The 16,906-nt window shown below is 37.4% G+C and overlaps 1 protein-coding gene across 2 annotated transcripts in view; it reads left to right on the plus strand.

Annotated features, from left to right (window-relative positions):
• The window catches only part of NRG3 (neuregulin 3), a 409,865-nt gene that overhangs the window by 366,469 nt on the left and 26,490 nt on the right, over nt 1–16,906 (plus strand). For both annotated transcript variants that reach the window (XM_057421543.1, XM_057421544.1), the window contains exons 5-6: nt 10,426–10,528; nt 16,133–16,259. In XM_057421543.1, coding sequence (XP_057277526.1) covers nt 10,426–10,528; nt 16,133–16,259 — 230 coding nt within the window. The remainder of the gene's footprint in view (nt 1–10,425; nt 10,529–16,132; nt 16,260–16,906) is intronic.

The following is a 16,906-nucleotide window of genomic DNA, read 5'->3' on the forward strand; positions in this document are numbered from 1 at the left end:
ATTTGCCATTGCTCAGTATGAACAACTGGATGGATTATCCCTCATGTTGGCGAAAAGCTTCTGGAGGATTAAAGGAAGAGTATAGCTGCTTACAGTCACCATATTTACTTTTTTCTCTCTGCCAGCAGAGTCTGGTTTTCTTTCTGATAATTTATCCCATCCAGATTTGAGTGTTGTAGTCATTATAGTGAGCAAACATGCACTTGCCATGATGAAGACCTGACTGACAAGGTAAGGGGGATGTCACTGCACCTGTAGAGGTGAGGGGCAGAATGCAGCAAGCCAGATCTCTGTCTCCCAATTTCCACTGGCTCGTGGAGTAGGTAGTCAGCAGAACAAGTAATGGGTGCACAAGTATACAGTCACTTAATCCTCTGTGTGTCTGGGAGCTTTGAGTGGGGATGGCTTCAAGGTGAGCACAGATTGACACAATGCTCAGTGAACAAGGACAGTTCTCTGACTGGCAGTCTCTGTCCTTGTCATCACATCCATCCCTCGTCACTGGCTTGTGTGAAGAAACCAGGTCAAGGAGTTGGGGCTTGGAACAAAGAGCAATGCATAAATACATAGTTTTATGACTGCAGAGTCTGTTCAGAAACTGTCATACTTCAGTAGCAACAGTGTCCCTTGTCACATCTTTCTGCAGTTGACTAAGGCCTTGAGTTGTGGTTTAAGCCCAGCTGGTAACTCAGAACCACGCACTGCTTCCCCCCTACCCTCTCTCCAGGTGAGATGGGGTGGAGAATCAAAAAAATGTAAACCCCACGGGCTGAGATAAGAACAGTTTAATAAGTATAATATAAAACTAGTAATAATAAGGGAAATAACAAGGGGAGAGAATATAAAACTGAAAGAAAAAAAAAACAATAAACACCAGTGATGCACAACACAATTGCTCACCAGCCACTGACCAATACCCAGCCCTACATGAACAGCAATCTGTCCCTTCCAGTTGACTTTCCCCCATTTATATACTGTGCATGATATGCTGTGGTATGGAATACCCCTTTGGCGAGTTTGGGTCAAGTGTCCTGTCTCTGCTTCCTCCCGGCTTCTTGCGCCGCTCCTCACCGGCAGAGTATGAGAGACTGAAAAGTCCTTGATCAGGATAAGCACTACATAGCAACAACTGAAACATTGGTGTGTTATCAGAATTGTTCTCAGAGTGAAGCCAAAACACAGCACTGCACCAGTTCCTAGGAGGTAAAAAAAAATTACTGTTACAGCTGAAACCAGGACACCTTGTAATTATCCTCTGTGCCTTCATCCTCCAGAGCCTTCCCAGGTAGAGCACTGCATTTCCATTTTGGTGTATGAAGAAGAAAAGCAAAAAATAATTCAGGTTATTCATTATCATTTTCTATGATTCTTCTGTCACTGCTCACACCATATTTTTGTTAAAAAAAAATCTATAAAAGCACCCTAGTTAAAAAAACTGCAGTCAAAAGAGAGATGGCACTTAATTGTAATACTGCTTGACTTAATGTGAGCTCCTGGCAATGTAGCCATGTCCTAGGTTCAGCAGTAGCAGTCATTTTTCTCCTTCTTAGTAGCGGGTGCAGTGCTGTGTTTTTGACTTTCAGCCTGGGAACAGCACTGATAACACCGATGTTTTCAGTTGGTGCTCAGTGATGTTTAGTCTGACCAAGGACTTTCTAAGTCTCATGCTCTGCCAGGGAGGAGGGGAAGTTGGGAGGAAGCAGTGACAGGACACCTGACCCAAACTAGCCAAAGAGGTATTCCGTACCACAGCATGTCATGCCCAGGATGTAAAACTGGGGGCAGTTACCCAGAAGGGTTAGATCACTGCTTGGTTGGGCTGGGTATCAGTCGGCGGGTGGTGAGTGGTGGTATTCTCTGCCCTTGTTCTTTCCCTTATCATGATTATTACTGGTGGTAGCAGTAGTGGTTTTATGTTATACCTTAGTTACTGGACTGTTCTTATCTCAACCCGTGGGAATTGCATTCTTTTGATTCTCCTGGCCGTCCCTCTGGGAGCAGGGAGGGGGGGGGATGTGAGTGAGTGGGCTGTGTGGCAGCTGGTCTTAGACCACGACAAGCCATCAACAATAACTATCAAATATACTTTGTCAACTCTGATGTTAGGTCGAGATTTGAGTGGAATGTTCAATACTTGCAAGTCAGCAAGATATCAAATATGTAATCCTAACCTTTGGGAAAAATTTCTGTGACATTGCTTTGTTGATAATAGCAATGCAAGCTCTGAGATCAAATAAAGTATCAGCTGGAAAATCATGACTTTCTTATATAAGATGTTAGCCATGCTTAGGATCTTTACCCTCATTAGCTAAGGAATTACTCAGGCAGAATTAAAGAATGCTGTTGCTTTATAAAGCCATGATGTTTTTATTTAATAAACCTCTCAGAAACTGTATTTATGGACTTACATATAAAACAATTTAAAGTGCAATGATTATTTCTCTGATCCAACACCTTATGCACTTCATTGTCTTTGGATTAGTCCCTGTATATATGCATACATCCCAAGTAACGCTGATACACACAGGAAGCTTGTGTCTAAATGTCCTTCCCTCTGCTTCCTTCACTTACTAGCACAAAGTATGGCTGGACTAGGGCCCCAGGAGAGCTGAAAAGCTCAGCTGAGCATAGACTTCACAGAAATAAAAGGACATATTAGAAGCAGAATGAATGCTGAGTGGAAGTTTCACTGTGGAAGATTTTTCATGCTGATGGCAGGGAGAAAAAGACAGCAAAAACATTTTTAAAGTGCAGAACTGTGTTTAGTTATAAAATCTACAATAAAAAATAAGAAAAAGAAAGGACAATAACAAAATCAGAGAGGGAAGATGAAGAGATGTGCCATGAAGCAGCCAGAAATTAAGGGTGAGTCATTTTGAAGCAGGATGGTATACCACTTCTACCCCACTTAAGATTCTCATACAGAATTGTGCAGCTTATACACTCTGTCAGAGAGAGAGAAACAGAATAATACTTTCTGTGGGAAATCTATAGTATGAAAGGTCTCTAGGACCTGGCAAATAACTAATATCCTGTAAGCATGTACATGGAAACATAACAACTGGAAAAAAAAAATCAAAACCAACAACCACAAAATAACTCACTAAATCCTTGTGGAAAGAATGTTATTTAATTTAAAAAAAAAATCACTTTTTTAATATTTTCCAATCTTTATGCTTATATGATACATGCTTTGAAGCTTTCTGAGCACCTGTGAATGTCTAGAAGCTTTTTTCTGTAGAGAAAATGTTGCACATTTCTTTGTTCGATAGAAGACCATCAGGTGACATGCAGACTTTGTAATATATTACAGCTTTAGTGATTTTCTTACCTAAATTTCAACTTATTTCAAAACCATTATATGAGAATGGTCAACAGTGCTGTCAACACAAAGGTAGCTGGAACTGTATGGACTATCTGCTTGGTTGGTGTTCAGCTATGAAACTTAAATACCAGAAACTAACTAAATTATCAGCATTTTACATGAACTCCTTGCCTGCTGACTTGGTACGATCCTGTCTCCAAGAGTGGTCTGATGGTGACAGACCTTGTTTAAGGGGTTGAATTTGCATCTCTTGGACCTGCAGTAGATGCTGGAGTTACTTGGCGTTATGATTCTCGGTAAGCAGAACTGACAGTAACCAGAGTAATACTTGATGGTAGATCATGAAGTTTTATTTAGTAGCTAAGAGGTTTTAATACCTAAAGCACAAGTGGGTTTAGCTGTTATTTCTGTAGCTATTAGTTTTAGTTGTTAGTTCAGTATGAAGCACTAGCAAGCAGAACAGTGGTACTGTTTTCCTCCCCCTAGACTTGCAGAGACTTAGGTAATGAATTTTGCTGATGACTGATGTTATCCATCTTAGAAATAGAATGAAAATAGATAAAGTTTGTAATAGAATTGGATTGTCTTTAAATTGTCAATGCACTTGAACTCCCAACCAAATTTTTTCTTAAAAATGAAAAAGCTATCCCTTATCCCTAGCTGTCTCTGGAGCTATTTCAAGCCGAAGATTTAATAAATATGTTGCATTGAATGTACTTAACTAAGGCTTTGCAAGTTTGTTAGATTTGAGTTCTGGTTGTAGCTGACACAATTCCAAAGTTCCCTGCAGACAAAAGGAAATGATTGTTTCTTAGGAAACCAAAGTTAAAATTAATTTACCTTCAGAATTACAGTCTTGCTACTTAAAAGTACTTATCAGATTTTCACTTAATAACAAGTAGCACTTGCTAAGAATATTGCCACCTTCACTCCTGTTGTAACCATAGACAACACTAGAGATTCTTGTGTAAGGTTAGTCTCTCTTTTTCTGTTTTTTTGGGGGTTGGGTTGGTTTTTGGTTTTTTTGGGGGTTTTTTTTTTTTTAGATAACTCTCCACTGCTTGGCTTATTTTATGTGGGTTTTTTAAGAATGGGTTTGATGAAAATAATTTTTTAGGAGATACTGGTTCTTTAAGTTTGGAATGGGATTTCGCCTTTCAATCACCAACCTAAAATAGCTGCTTGAGAGTTAGAGCACATACCTTTGCATCCCGTTTCCTGATGAGTCTATAACATTATCCTTAATTCATTGCTTCATTTTTAATATTCCAGTGCTAGTGCAACATTAATATCATAGAATCAAATGCTCAAAATAGGTCAGCCAAACAGGTTGAACACTCATCCTTTCCTTTCTGCCTTCTGTGTATGCAGAAAATGATCTCACTAGTGTTAAATACCAGTAATCAAACAATGTATCATATCATGCAATTATAATGTACAGCAGGCTACATATATTTCATTTTGCTCTCATTAAGGTCCTTCTACTGTGGATGTTCCAAAAGTAGAAGAACATGTATTTTTTTAATCTTTGTTATGATCAGAATCATTGAACAGTTCTCAAGACCAAATACTATCACTGTGATATGCTTTATGAACTTTTGCCAGCAGAATTCAGCTTGCTCTGATTCCAGTCTGAAATGGGAATCTCTGCAATTAACTTTGACTCTGCCCTTTCTATAAACAATAGCAGATACAAAATTCCCCTCCTAATTTGTAAACCTTAGTGTTTTGAAGCCCTTTTAAAAGAGAAATTCTACCCAGAGAGACAAAAGTTGAAGGAAGTAAAATTAGTGTCTAATAAAGGTAGGTGAGAATTAGAATAAAACATGGTATTTTATATGAAGTAATGCATGTGCTCTTGTTGGAACAGAATTATCTGTGTCAGGTTTATCTATTTCATGTATTTGCATAGAGTTCATTCCTTTAGAGGTTAATATGTTTGTATTAAATTTTATCATGTTAATCACTGGAATGGAATAGGTAATGTTATCCAGAACAGAACAAGGGTCTTGAATTACTCTAAGTCAAAGAAGGAATTTGTGAACTGTGACTAATACCATTTCAACTGTTAAATTATTCTGCCTTAGCACAAGCTGCAACATATGGCAGTGAATCTGTACAGTAGGTTTTTGCAAGTGAAAGAACAGAGAAAATTCTTGGGACAGTTGGAAGTCTGATGCTGAGGCAATCACAGATTTTGTGGAACATGTAGGCTTTTCTTGTTCTCTTCATGAAATAAATTTAGAATGTCATATATAGTTCAACACTTGTCACACATAAGTCTAAGTATATTGAGAAATATGCTTTAATTTCTCTTGTGCCTTTTAACTTATGGGTAATCTTGATGTTGTATGGGGTTTCCATGTAATCCTCTTCTCTTATATATGGGACTTTGAGGATGCGGGAGACCACATACGTAAAGCAGACAGATGACATCTTTAAAAAGTACATTTTTAAGAAGCAAGAGAATAAAAAAATCCCAATCCTAGTAGCTAGAATATGGCATGTACTTCTTTTCAGTAACAGACAGATGAAATTTGACTATGATATGAGTGCTGGAAGAAACTTCTGGTTCCATGGGTCACCAGTACTCATTTTGTGTTTCATAATGGTATCAGATGTGTGAGAGAAGCTCAGAAAAAGGAACACTTAAGACACGAGAAGTTTATATTCAGTGAGGTGACATGACAGAGTTAAAGGGAAGACAAAATTTTGTAGCAGGAATTAAAATAATCAATAGTATATAAAAAGTGGGCTAAACATGTAGCAGTGCACTCAGTGAACGCGGACTTGTCTATGGGAACCCAGTCTTAGCAGGCTTCATGTCCCATGTGAGCTTGTCTTGTCTTTATTTTCTAGAATGATCTCTCTTTCCATACTTTTTATTAAACAAATTAGGCTCCATCTAAACAGTTTACTATGTTACTTTCTGTCGTGGTTTAAACCAAACCAGACAACTCGTTCACTCACTTCCCCCCTTAGCGCGGACGCCCGCTCGGCATAGCGCACTGCAGCCAGAACTCCTGGGCTCAAGCGATCCAGCGGGCTCAGCCTCCCAAGTAGCTGGGACTACAGGCGCGCGCCACCACACCTGGCATCAATACGGTGAGCCCCAGGGAGCTGGGGCACACCAGGTTGACTAAGGAAGGGCTGGTAGACTGTGAGGTTGGAGGAGGTATCAGTCGGAGCTTGGTCAGGCTGGGGGGGGAGAGTTATCGGTTGGCTGGTGGTGAGGTGTGCTGTATTCTCTTCCCTTGTTATTTCCTTTATCATTGTTATTGGTGGTGGCAGCAGTGATTTGTGTTATACCTTAGTTACTAAACTGTTCTTATCTCAACCCATGGGAATTGCATTCTTTTTGACTCTCCTCTCCATCCCTCGAGGAGTAGGGGGAGGGCAAGAAGGGGGGGAAGTGAGTGAACGAGTTGTCTGGTTTGGTTTAAACCACGACAGTTCTTTTTGGCACCCAACATGGGGCACAAAGGGTTGAGATAACAACAGATCTGACCAGCACGGGAGCTTCGACCTGCTCCATCTCTGACCTGGGCCAGTTCACCCCTCCTTAGAATACAATACCACCGGCCAAGAGACAAGTCCCAGTCGGAAGCCCGTGTCCTTCCGGGTAACTCCCCGTTACCCCCCACCCCAGGCATGACGTGCTGTGGTATGGAATACTTCTTTGGCTAGCCTGGGTCAGGTGCCCCGTCTCTGCTTCCTCCTGGCTTCCCCTCCTCCCTGGCAGAGCATGAGCCTCACAAAGTCCTTGGTCAGGGTAAACATCACTTAGCAACAACCGAAAACATCGACTTCACCAACACTGTTCCCAGGCTGGAAGTCAAAACACAGCACTCCACCAGCTACCACGAAGGAGAAACATGACTGCAACTGCTGAACCCAGGACACTTTCTCAGCATTGTGGTCTGTGGTTTTATTTGTATAGGTTATGTTTCTTTGAGTTATGTATCCTGTATAATTTTAATGTTTGGCAGAATTCGTGTTCTGTAGTCTTATCTCCCCAGCTAAATTATCTAGCAATATCCATAGCAGTTTATATTTTGTTCTTTAGCTGAAATGTTCTCTTGGCTGTTCATTAAGAGTCAGATCATCTTCCAGGAGTATTTATTTCCATAGAATGTAATTAAGGTGGTTTACTTCACAAGGAATATACAAATATATATGAATAAAGAGAGACTTATAATTTCATTCACACTTTAGATTACCTTGGGAAGTTTTGTCCAGTGTGTAAGTACATGTATGCACAAGTTGATTCACATCCTCAACTAAGGAGGAGTTTTCATTTCTTCTCTTTTCTACACTGAATTTATGCAGGTTTCTGTCCTCTGAGAGCAAAAGTGTACTTAGCTATAACCTTCTGCCACATTTAGAGACCCTATTCAGTATACCTTAGCTAGAGAGAGTCTCAGCTGTGCTATGTGTGTTTAGAGCAATAGTGAGGTTAAATCAAGGCAACAATGAGGAGACCTTCAAAGTTTGAAAAGAGAAACAGTTTACATTTCTATCAGGAAAAAGGCGGGGTCTTGAGGTTTGGGATTTTTTTAAAAAAAAAAAAAACAACAATGTGGAAAATTAAAGAGTAGAAAAAAAATGCTTGACTTGATATGTTAGGATGTTGAAGACTAAAAATAGTGGAGTCCAGTACATAAAGATTTAAAGAATATACATATAAAAAAAAAGAACAATGATGTCTAAGAAATAGAGTAAATTTAATAAGTGGTTCTTTAAATAGGCACTATACAAAATAAAAAAGAAAGAAAGTATTGATCAGTATGTGTTGAAAGCTAGTGACAGGGATTAATCTGACTACACAAAAGACTTAAATCTTCATATAGTTGTTTGAGCAAGATAATATTGTCCAGTCTCTGAATTGCTTTCATCTCGGTAAGACATATTCTAACGCATCTTAACAGGACAGTGATAGCTATTCAAGACTGACAAAAGACCATAGCTGCATTAAACTCACCATTTCTCAAAAAATAACAAAAGCAAAAAGAATAAAAAAATATTTAATGAGGACCTAGGTTGACAGAAAAGCAAAGTTAAGCCTTCTTCCACACACTAATTAAATCAGCTTAATTAATAAATGTTTTTTACTATATGCAGTTTTTGAGTTTGTTAATATGTCAGTTATTTTAGTATGTTGTAGTTGTGGTCTCGGGCCCTAGGTACTGAAATTGATGTTCAAGCAGAGTTTGCTTGAATTAGTTGATTTTCAATTCAATTAGTTAATTGAATTGAATCAGATTAACAGTTGCTGCGCTGAACAATTCTTCAACTGTCTGCTTTATATTTGCATAAATTCTTCAACTATGATCCATCTCAACATAAAAATTCAAAATTTTTAAGATGAGTCCTTTGTCTACTGCTGTGTGAATAACTGTGTTTAGACAGCCTATTAAAAACAAACAAACAAAAAATAAATTAAACCCCAAAATATTTATTTCATAGCTAATGAGGTTTTATTGTCTAGATCCAAATTTTCTGGAATAAGTTACTGCAGTGTTGTCATGATTTCATATTGAATTGAATATGTAAAGGCATGTAAAAAGTGTAAGTTACTGTATTTGCTGCTTATTTTATTTTATTTTTTTACCTTTTAAGACTACATTTTAAAAATACAGCTTTTAGAATTTCAAATTTAAATAAGGTGAAAAGTCAGCAGGAGCTGAAGACATTTTGCAGCTTAGAAATGGCTTCTGAATCACTGTGATGTTCTTCGAGTGAGGAAATAATTAAGAAATAAAGATTCGGTACTTGTAATTTTATTCAAAATAGCTTGTGAAAAGGGACTGTGACTTTCACTAGACAAATGGCTGTATTTAAAATGCCAGATGTTTAGTAATAGCACTATGATATTCATTCTTGAGAAATTAATAATCGGTACTGATTAGGATACTGTACAGTCTTCAGTCATTATTACACCAGGTAGTATTTGAAGTTCCAGTTAGGTGCAGAGTTTTTTTCAGTATTTGCCTAGATTCACCTTGATATTGTCAAACAATATTTTCTTCTTATGTACCTGGGACTTATGAACCCGGAACTTGGAATTACTGTCACCTACTTGACCTGTGCATCTGGTGTTCATATTGTTGTGGGGGTCTCTGCTGAAGATCTCCAACCAAAAGAGAATATGTAGGTTTGTCTTGTGCAGTGTTTGTACTGTGCTTTGATGATCCTACATGTTGGTTTTCTATCTGAAATATGTGAATAAAAATACTGGTTAGTATGTTGCATGTTTGGAAAACTGATCTTAAAAAATAACAATCTATTTAGCATGTTAGTACGTAGACCTAGAGGACTAGTTGAAATAATAAAACTAAAATATTACACTTAAGGAGCTGTTGATGAATTTGGTGTGTGAAGCTCCAGTATCAGTTGTCTGATATTATGAATGCATGTTTTCTCTTGTTTTCTTAGCTTTTTTAGTTAACTTTCATTCTGTTCCTGTTTTAAAATTAATTAGATTATGGGATTCATTAAGGAAATTTCATTTTAAAAATTGACTCCCATGAAAGCAATATTTGGTGCCTTGTAACCATGTAGTCATTGGGTTCCATCCAAGATGATTGAATTAATTTTTTACTGTTGCATGTTGTACTTAAGCTTCAAGTACAAGGGATGACAAGGAGTAATTGTAATCACCATTCAATCAAAAAAAAAGTAAATTGGGGTGGCTAAAAAAGAACTGAGTCTTGTGGGACCTTGTGAGAGCTCTGTTGGGTCTTGCCCTAAGCCAAAAAGACTCCGTGGTTGTAGGGCTCTTTATCCTATTGACAGTAGGATCTTTCTAAAAAAGCTGAAAACGAGTACGTAAGGCAGAGAAAATATTAAACACTCCTGATTTTTATTATTACATGTTTCTCTGTGTGTATTGGAACATTTTCTAAAACTCTCCTAGGAGGCCACAACTCTATGAACCTTATCAAATGAGAGGTTCAGTTCCATTCTGTTGAGGAACTGGCCAACGGAGACCTCCAGATATCTCCTATCTGTCCATCATTAGAGAAACGATGTGCTGAAATCCACTTTTCACAGGTATTGTTTTCTGATGCTTTCATAATTCTCAATTTTGCTGTTTACAGAGAGCGAAGAGGTGTACCAGCGCCAGGTGCTGTCTATTTCCTGTATCGTCTTTGGCATAGTCGTAGTGGGCATGCTTTGTGCAGCATTCTACTTCAAAACAAAGTAAGAGCCTTCATCTGGTGTTTGTTATTGGGCTTCTGTCCTTTTTATGGCTTAGAATTCTTCAGTTTCTCCCCTACTTTTGAAGCTGTTTCTATCTCTGGACAGGCTAGAGTATTTCCACACAGCTACCCTATGTAACTCAAAAAAAAAAAAATTAAACAGGAATAATATGTGGTTTGTTTCTATTTTCTGCTATCTGGAAAGAATTGTGTTCTTTCCAGTTCTTTTTTTGACAACAAGAATTTTGTGTCTTTTGCTATCACTGCAATAATCACTTTCCTCTTTTGAAAAACAAAAGTTTAAAAGTATCGTCTTTTGCATTTTTTATCTCTGAATGTCGCTATTATTTCAGTATGCTGATAAAGGTAGAAATGCAGAGACAAGTTCTCTGTAGATATCTCTAACCTGTAGCTACAGATAGATGTAAACTGTCGGTGTAGTTGTATAATGAGTATGTGTAATGTACAAGCACATTGAACTACCCAAGTATAGTGGAATCATCTGTACTAAACTACTTTAAAGTAAACCGGTTTCCACTGTATTGTTTATCTTCCCAACTGAACATTATTTTATAATATTTATTGTTATGTGTGTAATTTGAGTTGCAAAAACCTCATAGCAATTACATGGCATGCTTGTCAGTGCCACTCTATCTATAAATATATTCTGTATGGTTGTCATCCTTCATTCTTGTTCCACTTGGAGCTAATGAGAAAACACGTATCAATATGAATAGTACCTGTATGAGATTAGTCATGGTGGATGAGCGTCAAAAATTTGGAGGTTTGCACTATTTAAAAGTTTGGATGCTTATCTGAATCCCCCTTTTTATAATTTACTTTAATGAGTAGGGACTCTGATGAGGACGACTTTTTATTAGAAAAAAAAAAAAAGTACATTTCTATCTACCTGAAGATCTACATTTCCATTAAAAAATAATTAAAAAAAATGTTGGAAAGTCACCAGGCCTTTTTTTTAACTCTTTTTTCTTCCCCTCAGACTTCAGGGGTCATTTGTGCATGACTTGAGTGAAGATTTGAGCTTGTTCATGTTTCATTTCCTATCTGCTCTCATGTTTTGAGGGATTCTGTTTAATTGTTCTTTGGACCTTGAGTATGACAGTGACACTAGCTAGGAGGATGCTGTGGCAGCACAGTTCCTCTCTGCAAACTTCTTTCATGTAGTATAAATTATAAGGGAGCTCGAGCATCTCCCATATGAAGACAGGCTGAGAAAGCTGGGGCTGTTCAGCCTGGAGAAGACTGTGTGGAAACCTCATAGCAGCCTTCCAGTATCTGAAGTGGGCCTACAAGGATGCTGGGGAGGGACTCTTCATTAGGGACCAGAGTGACAGGACAAGGGGAACAAGTTAAAACTGAAACGGAAAGTTTAGGTTAAATATAAGGAAGAAGTTCTTTACTGTGAGGGTGGTGAGGCACTGGATTTAGGTGCCCAAGGAAGCTGTGAATCCCTGCAGTGTTCAAGGCCAGGTTGGACAGGGCCTTGGGTGACATGGTTTAGTGTGTGGTCTCCCTGTGCATGGTAAGGGGATTGGAGTAGGTGATCTTAAGGTCCTTTTCAACCATAACTATTCTATGCTTCCATGATTCTATGAAATTGTAAGCAGACAGCCATTTTGCCACTGCATTGGAAACATCAGATGATCTTAAGGTCCTTTCCAACACTAACGATTCTATGATTCTATGATTTTAGAGAGAATAAGGTGTTCCTGTTCTTCCTGTAAGGGCTTGAGGATTTTGCTCATGAAGAGAGGTTCAGAAAGGGCAGAATGGGTTTATCAGTTGGAAGAACATGCAGTCAGACACTGAGCGTAGTGTGAATAAAATGTCCCTCTGTTAATTCAGCTGTGGCCCCCCCTGATTTTGCACTGTTGTATGAAGTGGTTTGGAACAGTCTTCAAAATACCATGACTTTGATGAGGTGGTAGGGATAGCTATGTCCAAAACTATTGAGTAATGCTTCAAAGATGAACTCATGGGACTATAGTGCTTCATACATATATATATATATGTATATATAGTCCTTCATATCTCAGCAGGATAGGGTGGGAGGTGTTGGGTTTTTATCTGCATTATAAACATGATAGTTAAGAATTACTGGAGTGAGTTAGTGTAGTTATGCCTGATTTTGGGAACTGAAGTTTGAGGAGTAATGAGAAAATGAGTGCCTCCCATTCAGTCCAGAGGTCTTATTAAATATATGAAACACGGTAATGCTAACATACTAATCAATCCCTAGCTCTCTGGCTTTGGCTCCATCTGGAGACTGTATCAAATGTAAATAGTGTCTAGACTGGGTTGCATAGAGGGCACATAAAACTGTCATAACTGCAACATTGGCCAGTGTCTTAAGGGTGTAAAACTCAACAAATTTAAAGTGCCTCAACCCTTATCATATGTTAGCTTTTAGTCAATAGATTTTCAGGAGCTTCTTCATCAGGCAGGCGTATCTTATCATGCTTATGAGTTATCAGAGCATTCTTCCTGCTTGGAGGATAATAATCTGGTTTAATTTGTTGTATCAAAATTTTAAAATATTGCTAACACTACAGAAAATCTGAATCTTGCACCCTAGAAGAAAAAAGACACTGACCCTGACTTTCTTAGTTTGACAATTGGATAATATCTACTGTTAGAAATATGTGCTTCCCTATGCACCATTAAATTAGAAGTCTTTTTTAAAAATAAATTCAATGTGGGGAAGTTTAGAACTATAATTAAACACTTCCAATTATTCCTTTTACGGTAATCGAGAAAGTGCTGTAAGTGTTAGCAACAGAGGGCGAGTACAGTAATGGGCTGCTCTTTATGGTGTAGACTTTCATAAATGACTAGCGACTATTTCTTGCTGAAGTAACAGCAGTTTATTGCTAGATTTATCTAAAGTAGAACAAATAAGGCCCTTTTGTTTTGAAAACAAAAATTATAAAATAAAAACAGTAGTTGGTGATTAACTTTGAATTATTAATTGTTTCTACTTTTATATGCATCCTGTATTTTGGCAAAATGAATATGCATAAACCTAACAGTAACATTAGGTTGCATGAACATAAGAGGAAATTAATTGCCTGATTATTTCTCTGGGTAAATACCTTCAGGAATCTCAATCGTAATGTTGAAGTGCAGCATCCAGTTTACTTACATGTGTTTATAGATGTAGAAGCAACTCCAAACCCAGGTTTTTGAAACAAATCCAAATTAGAGTTAAAAAACTTTGTAATTTGCTTTGTTATTTTCCCTATTAAATTCTAAGAATATTGTATATATAGGAGATTCCTAACGTCTGATGTTGTGATCATGTTTTGCTGCCATTGTTTAGACTTTATTTGAAGTCTCCGCTTAGAAACAGTCATCAAATACGACTAGGTGTTCCATAATTATTATGGAGAGCAAGAAACAAGAGGCTAGCTTTCCATTAAGACATATGGATATACATTTGCTTATTTTCTCAGTGTATGTAATTTGGATGATCAGAAAATAATTATTCATTCAAACTTGAGAGTTGGTTTTAGGAATTTCCCCTGCAATTTTATAAAAAGCTAGAGTTCATTTTGACTTTCTTGCAAATTAAATTATTCAATTTCACTGGTTTCAAAAATTAGTAGATATAAAAATAGTTTTTTTAAAGAGATGTTTCAGAATCAATCTGATTTGGCACTGTAATGCTTTATAATGTATCTATTCAGATTATATGATATTATTCTTTACAAGTAAATTTTGAATGTTTTTGTGTTTGAGAAATTATTTCCTCTCACCACTGCACATAAATCTTACTAATTAAGATTAGTGCACATAAACCTTACTAATTATGAGCTCCTGTGAGCTGTACACAAAACATGCCACTCATATTTGTAAGTTCATTCTTTTTTATTTGCCATGCTGTTTCAAAATAGGATGTAAATAGAAAACATAAGAGAACTTTGTAGAGTCCAAGGTTTATCATGGTTTATGACCTGTATTCAGGAAATGTGCTTTAACAAGTACCTACTTCTGAGCAGGTGCTTACAGCTTGTTGAATTTAAGGTAATGCTTAAATTATGCAATACTGAAGTTTGAAGAGTAGTGGGGAAATGCACACCTCCCATACTGAACTAAGGAACTCAAAGGCAGAAGAAATCCCATATATTTATTTTAATAAATCAAGAAATACTGAATATGTCCAGTGCGATACTTCTCACTGCTTGCTTTCATAGTGAGGTAACTTGTCCTTTCTCACCATCTTCCCCTTTGAACACTTGAGTAAGTCAATTTTCCTCTGGTTTCTTACACTTTCCTGAGCTAAAAACAGACTGTACTGGAAGAAGCTAAAATTACTTTTATGCTTCATTCAGTGTCAAATTCGTTGGTCTGAGTCAAGTAAGATGTGATCAAAATTGACAATGTCACAAGGCTTTCAGCAACAAAATCACAAGCAATTTTCAAAATTTTTTTGAAGCTTCTTTGCTAAAATTTCAAATTTCTGGATAGAAATACTGCATTTCCTTTATTTCTTATCAACACTGCCCTGAAATCACTTCCTCTGAAATATGGCTCCACAAAAATTGCTGTCTAAAAGCTGCTGGTGGCATAATGAAGTGCTGCTGCTGCTGCAGCAAGTCCTTGACCTTGCTGGGCGGTTTCCAGGGCCTGTGTGGGTTGACTGCTAGAGATGCATCTTCAAGGGAGAAGGAGGGAAGGCAGGAAAGCAACAAGGAAGGAAAGAAGGAAGTAGAATTGGAGTTATTTCTACTGATCATTTAAAACTAATAGTCTCAGAAAATGTAGCTTATCAAAAGAATGGAGATGGATAAAAGACCTTACATGTGTTTTGCTAACAGTTTTTGCCCAGATGAGATACCTGTTTGTGGAAGGTAAAAGAAATATTTAAAACAAAGTTTGCTGCCTCATATCCTCAGTCATGGACAGAACTTTAAAACTCAGTTTGTGAATATAGTGTGGCAGAAACAGAAAGCCATTATTAATAGCATAGTTATCTCCTGAATATTGCAAGTGATTCATCTGGTGGTATTCCTAGCTCTGACATTGTGGATCATAATATAATATGTCGAAAACACAGCTGCAGATACCCTACTGATGTTTTTTTCAAGGTTTAAACTTGTAAGCAAAAGCTGGCCTATACAAGATAGTGGGTTATAGGTCAGTCTAATTAGCTAGCAGAAATCTTTGATTCTTCAACATTTTTTATAGCCAACAGGGTCTAATGCCTGCTGTATTTGCCAAAGTCTTTGTTCTTAATCTGAGCAAAATGCTTTTTTAATATTCAGGCCTACTTGCAAACTATTGTTAAATATTTAATAGATGATCTTACAAAATTCTGTGCTGAAACAATTAGCATGCTATTATAGTAATCTGAGAATAGAAGATATTTTAAACAGAAGAGCTCTTTTTTCCTTTCTCAAGCCTTCCCAGAAAATGACCACTGCATTGAAAGCATTGAAATATTAGACACTAGTGAAATAGCTCAACTTGTTTAATCTGATATAGTGAAGTTTTGAACAAAGGGAGCCATGGCTGTAAAAATACCGTGGCTGTAGTAGATGATCAGACTAACTCTTTCTTACATGAATTTTATTTCTCTCTGCAGGAAACAAACAAAGCAAATACATGAACAGCTGAAAGAAACACAGAATAGGAAAACCTACAGCCTAAATGCTTCCAGCATGATGGCAAAGTCAGAGTGTATGGCACAAAGCCAAGTCCAGCTGCAAAATGTAAGTAATCCTGCCAGCTACAACACTTAATAGCCTGGCTGAGTTCCTGCTGCTGATGGCAGCACATCGCCATGTTGCTATCAGCATCTGAGCAATGGGAACAAGAATTCTCACCTCTTTCATGAAATGTTTTCTATCAGGCCTGATAATGGAAAACACTAAGAAGGATTTTTTCTGAATTTATTTCAGTGGGTCCTGTTGCATTTTGTTCATGTAACATCCCTTGCTGAGGCCCCTAGCTCTGCATGCAACAGTGGAAATTAGTATTAGAGTTTTCTGCAATACCTTGGCTCATATGTATGGTTTACAGCTGAAGTGGGGGTCTTTGATCTTAGGTGATTTCAAGTCTTCCAATAATTAATGTTCCTGCATGAAAAAATGTAAAGATTTGTCACAATTAATTCAGAGTAAATTCAAAATCTGGCCCTAAATTTACACATATAAACTAGTGCTCAAGGGAAGACTGTGCTGATGGTCTCATTTTCCTGGGTCATGAGTTAAAAGGTCTTTGAGGTTAGTTTGTTCAAACGAAATTTGAAATGTATTTAGTCATTTTCTGTATATAGTTACACTTAATACAATTCCACAATCATGAAATTCATTAAGTGTATTTGAAATAAGGAACTTGAATACGACTGATTTATTTA

Source organism: Pezoporus wallicus, unplaced genomic scaffold, assembly GCF_028554395.1.
Source record: "Pezoporus wallicus isolate ANWC-B61680 ecotype Strahan unplaced genomic scaffold, APGP_CSIRO_Pwel_v1 contig_4816, whole genome shotgun sequence".
Lineage (NCBI taxonomy): Eukaryota > Metazoa > Chordata > Aves > Psittaciformes > Psittacidae > Pezoporus > Pezoporus wallicus.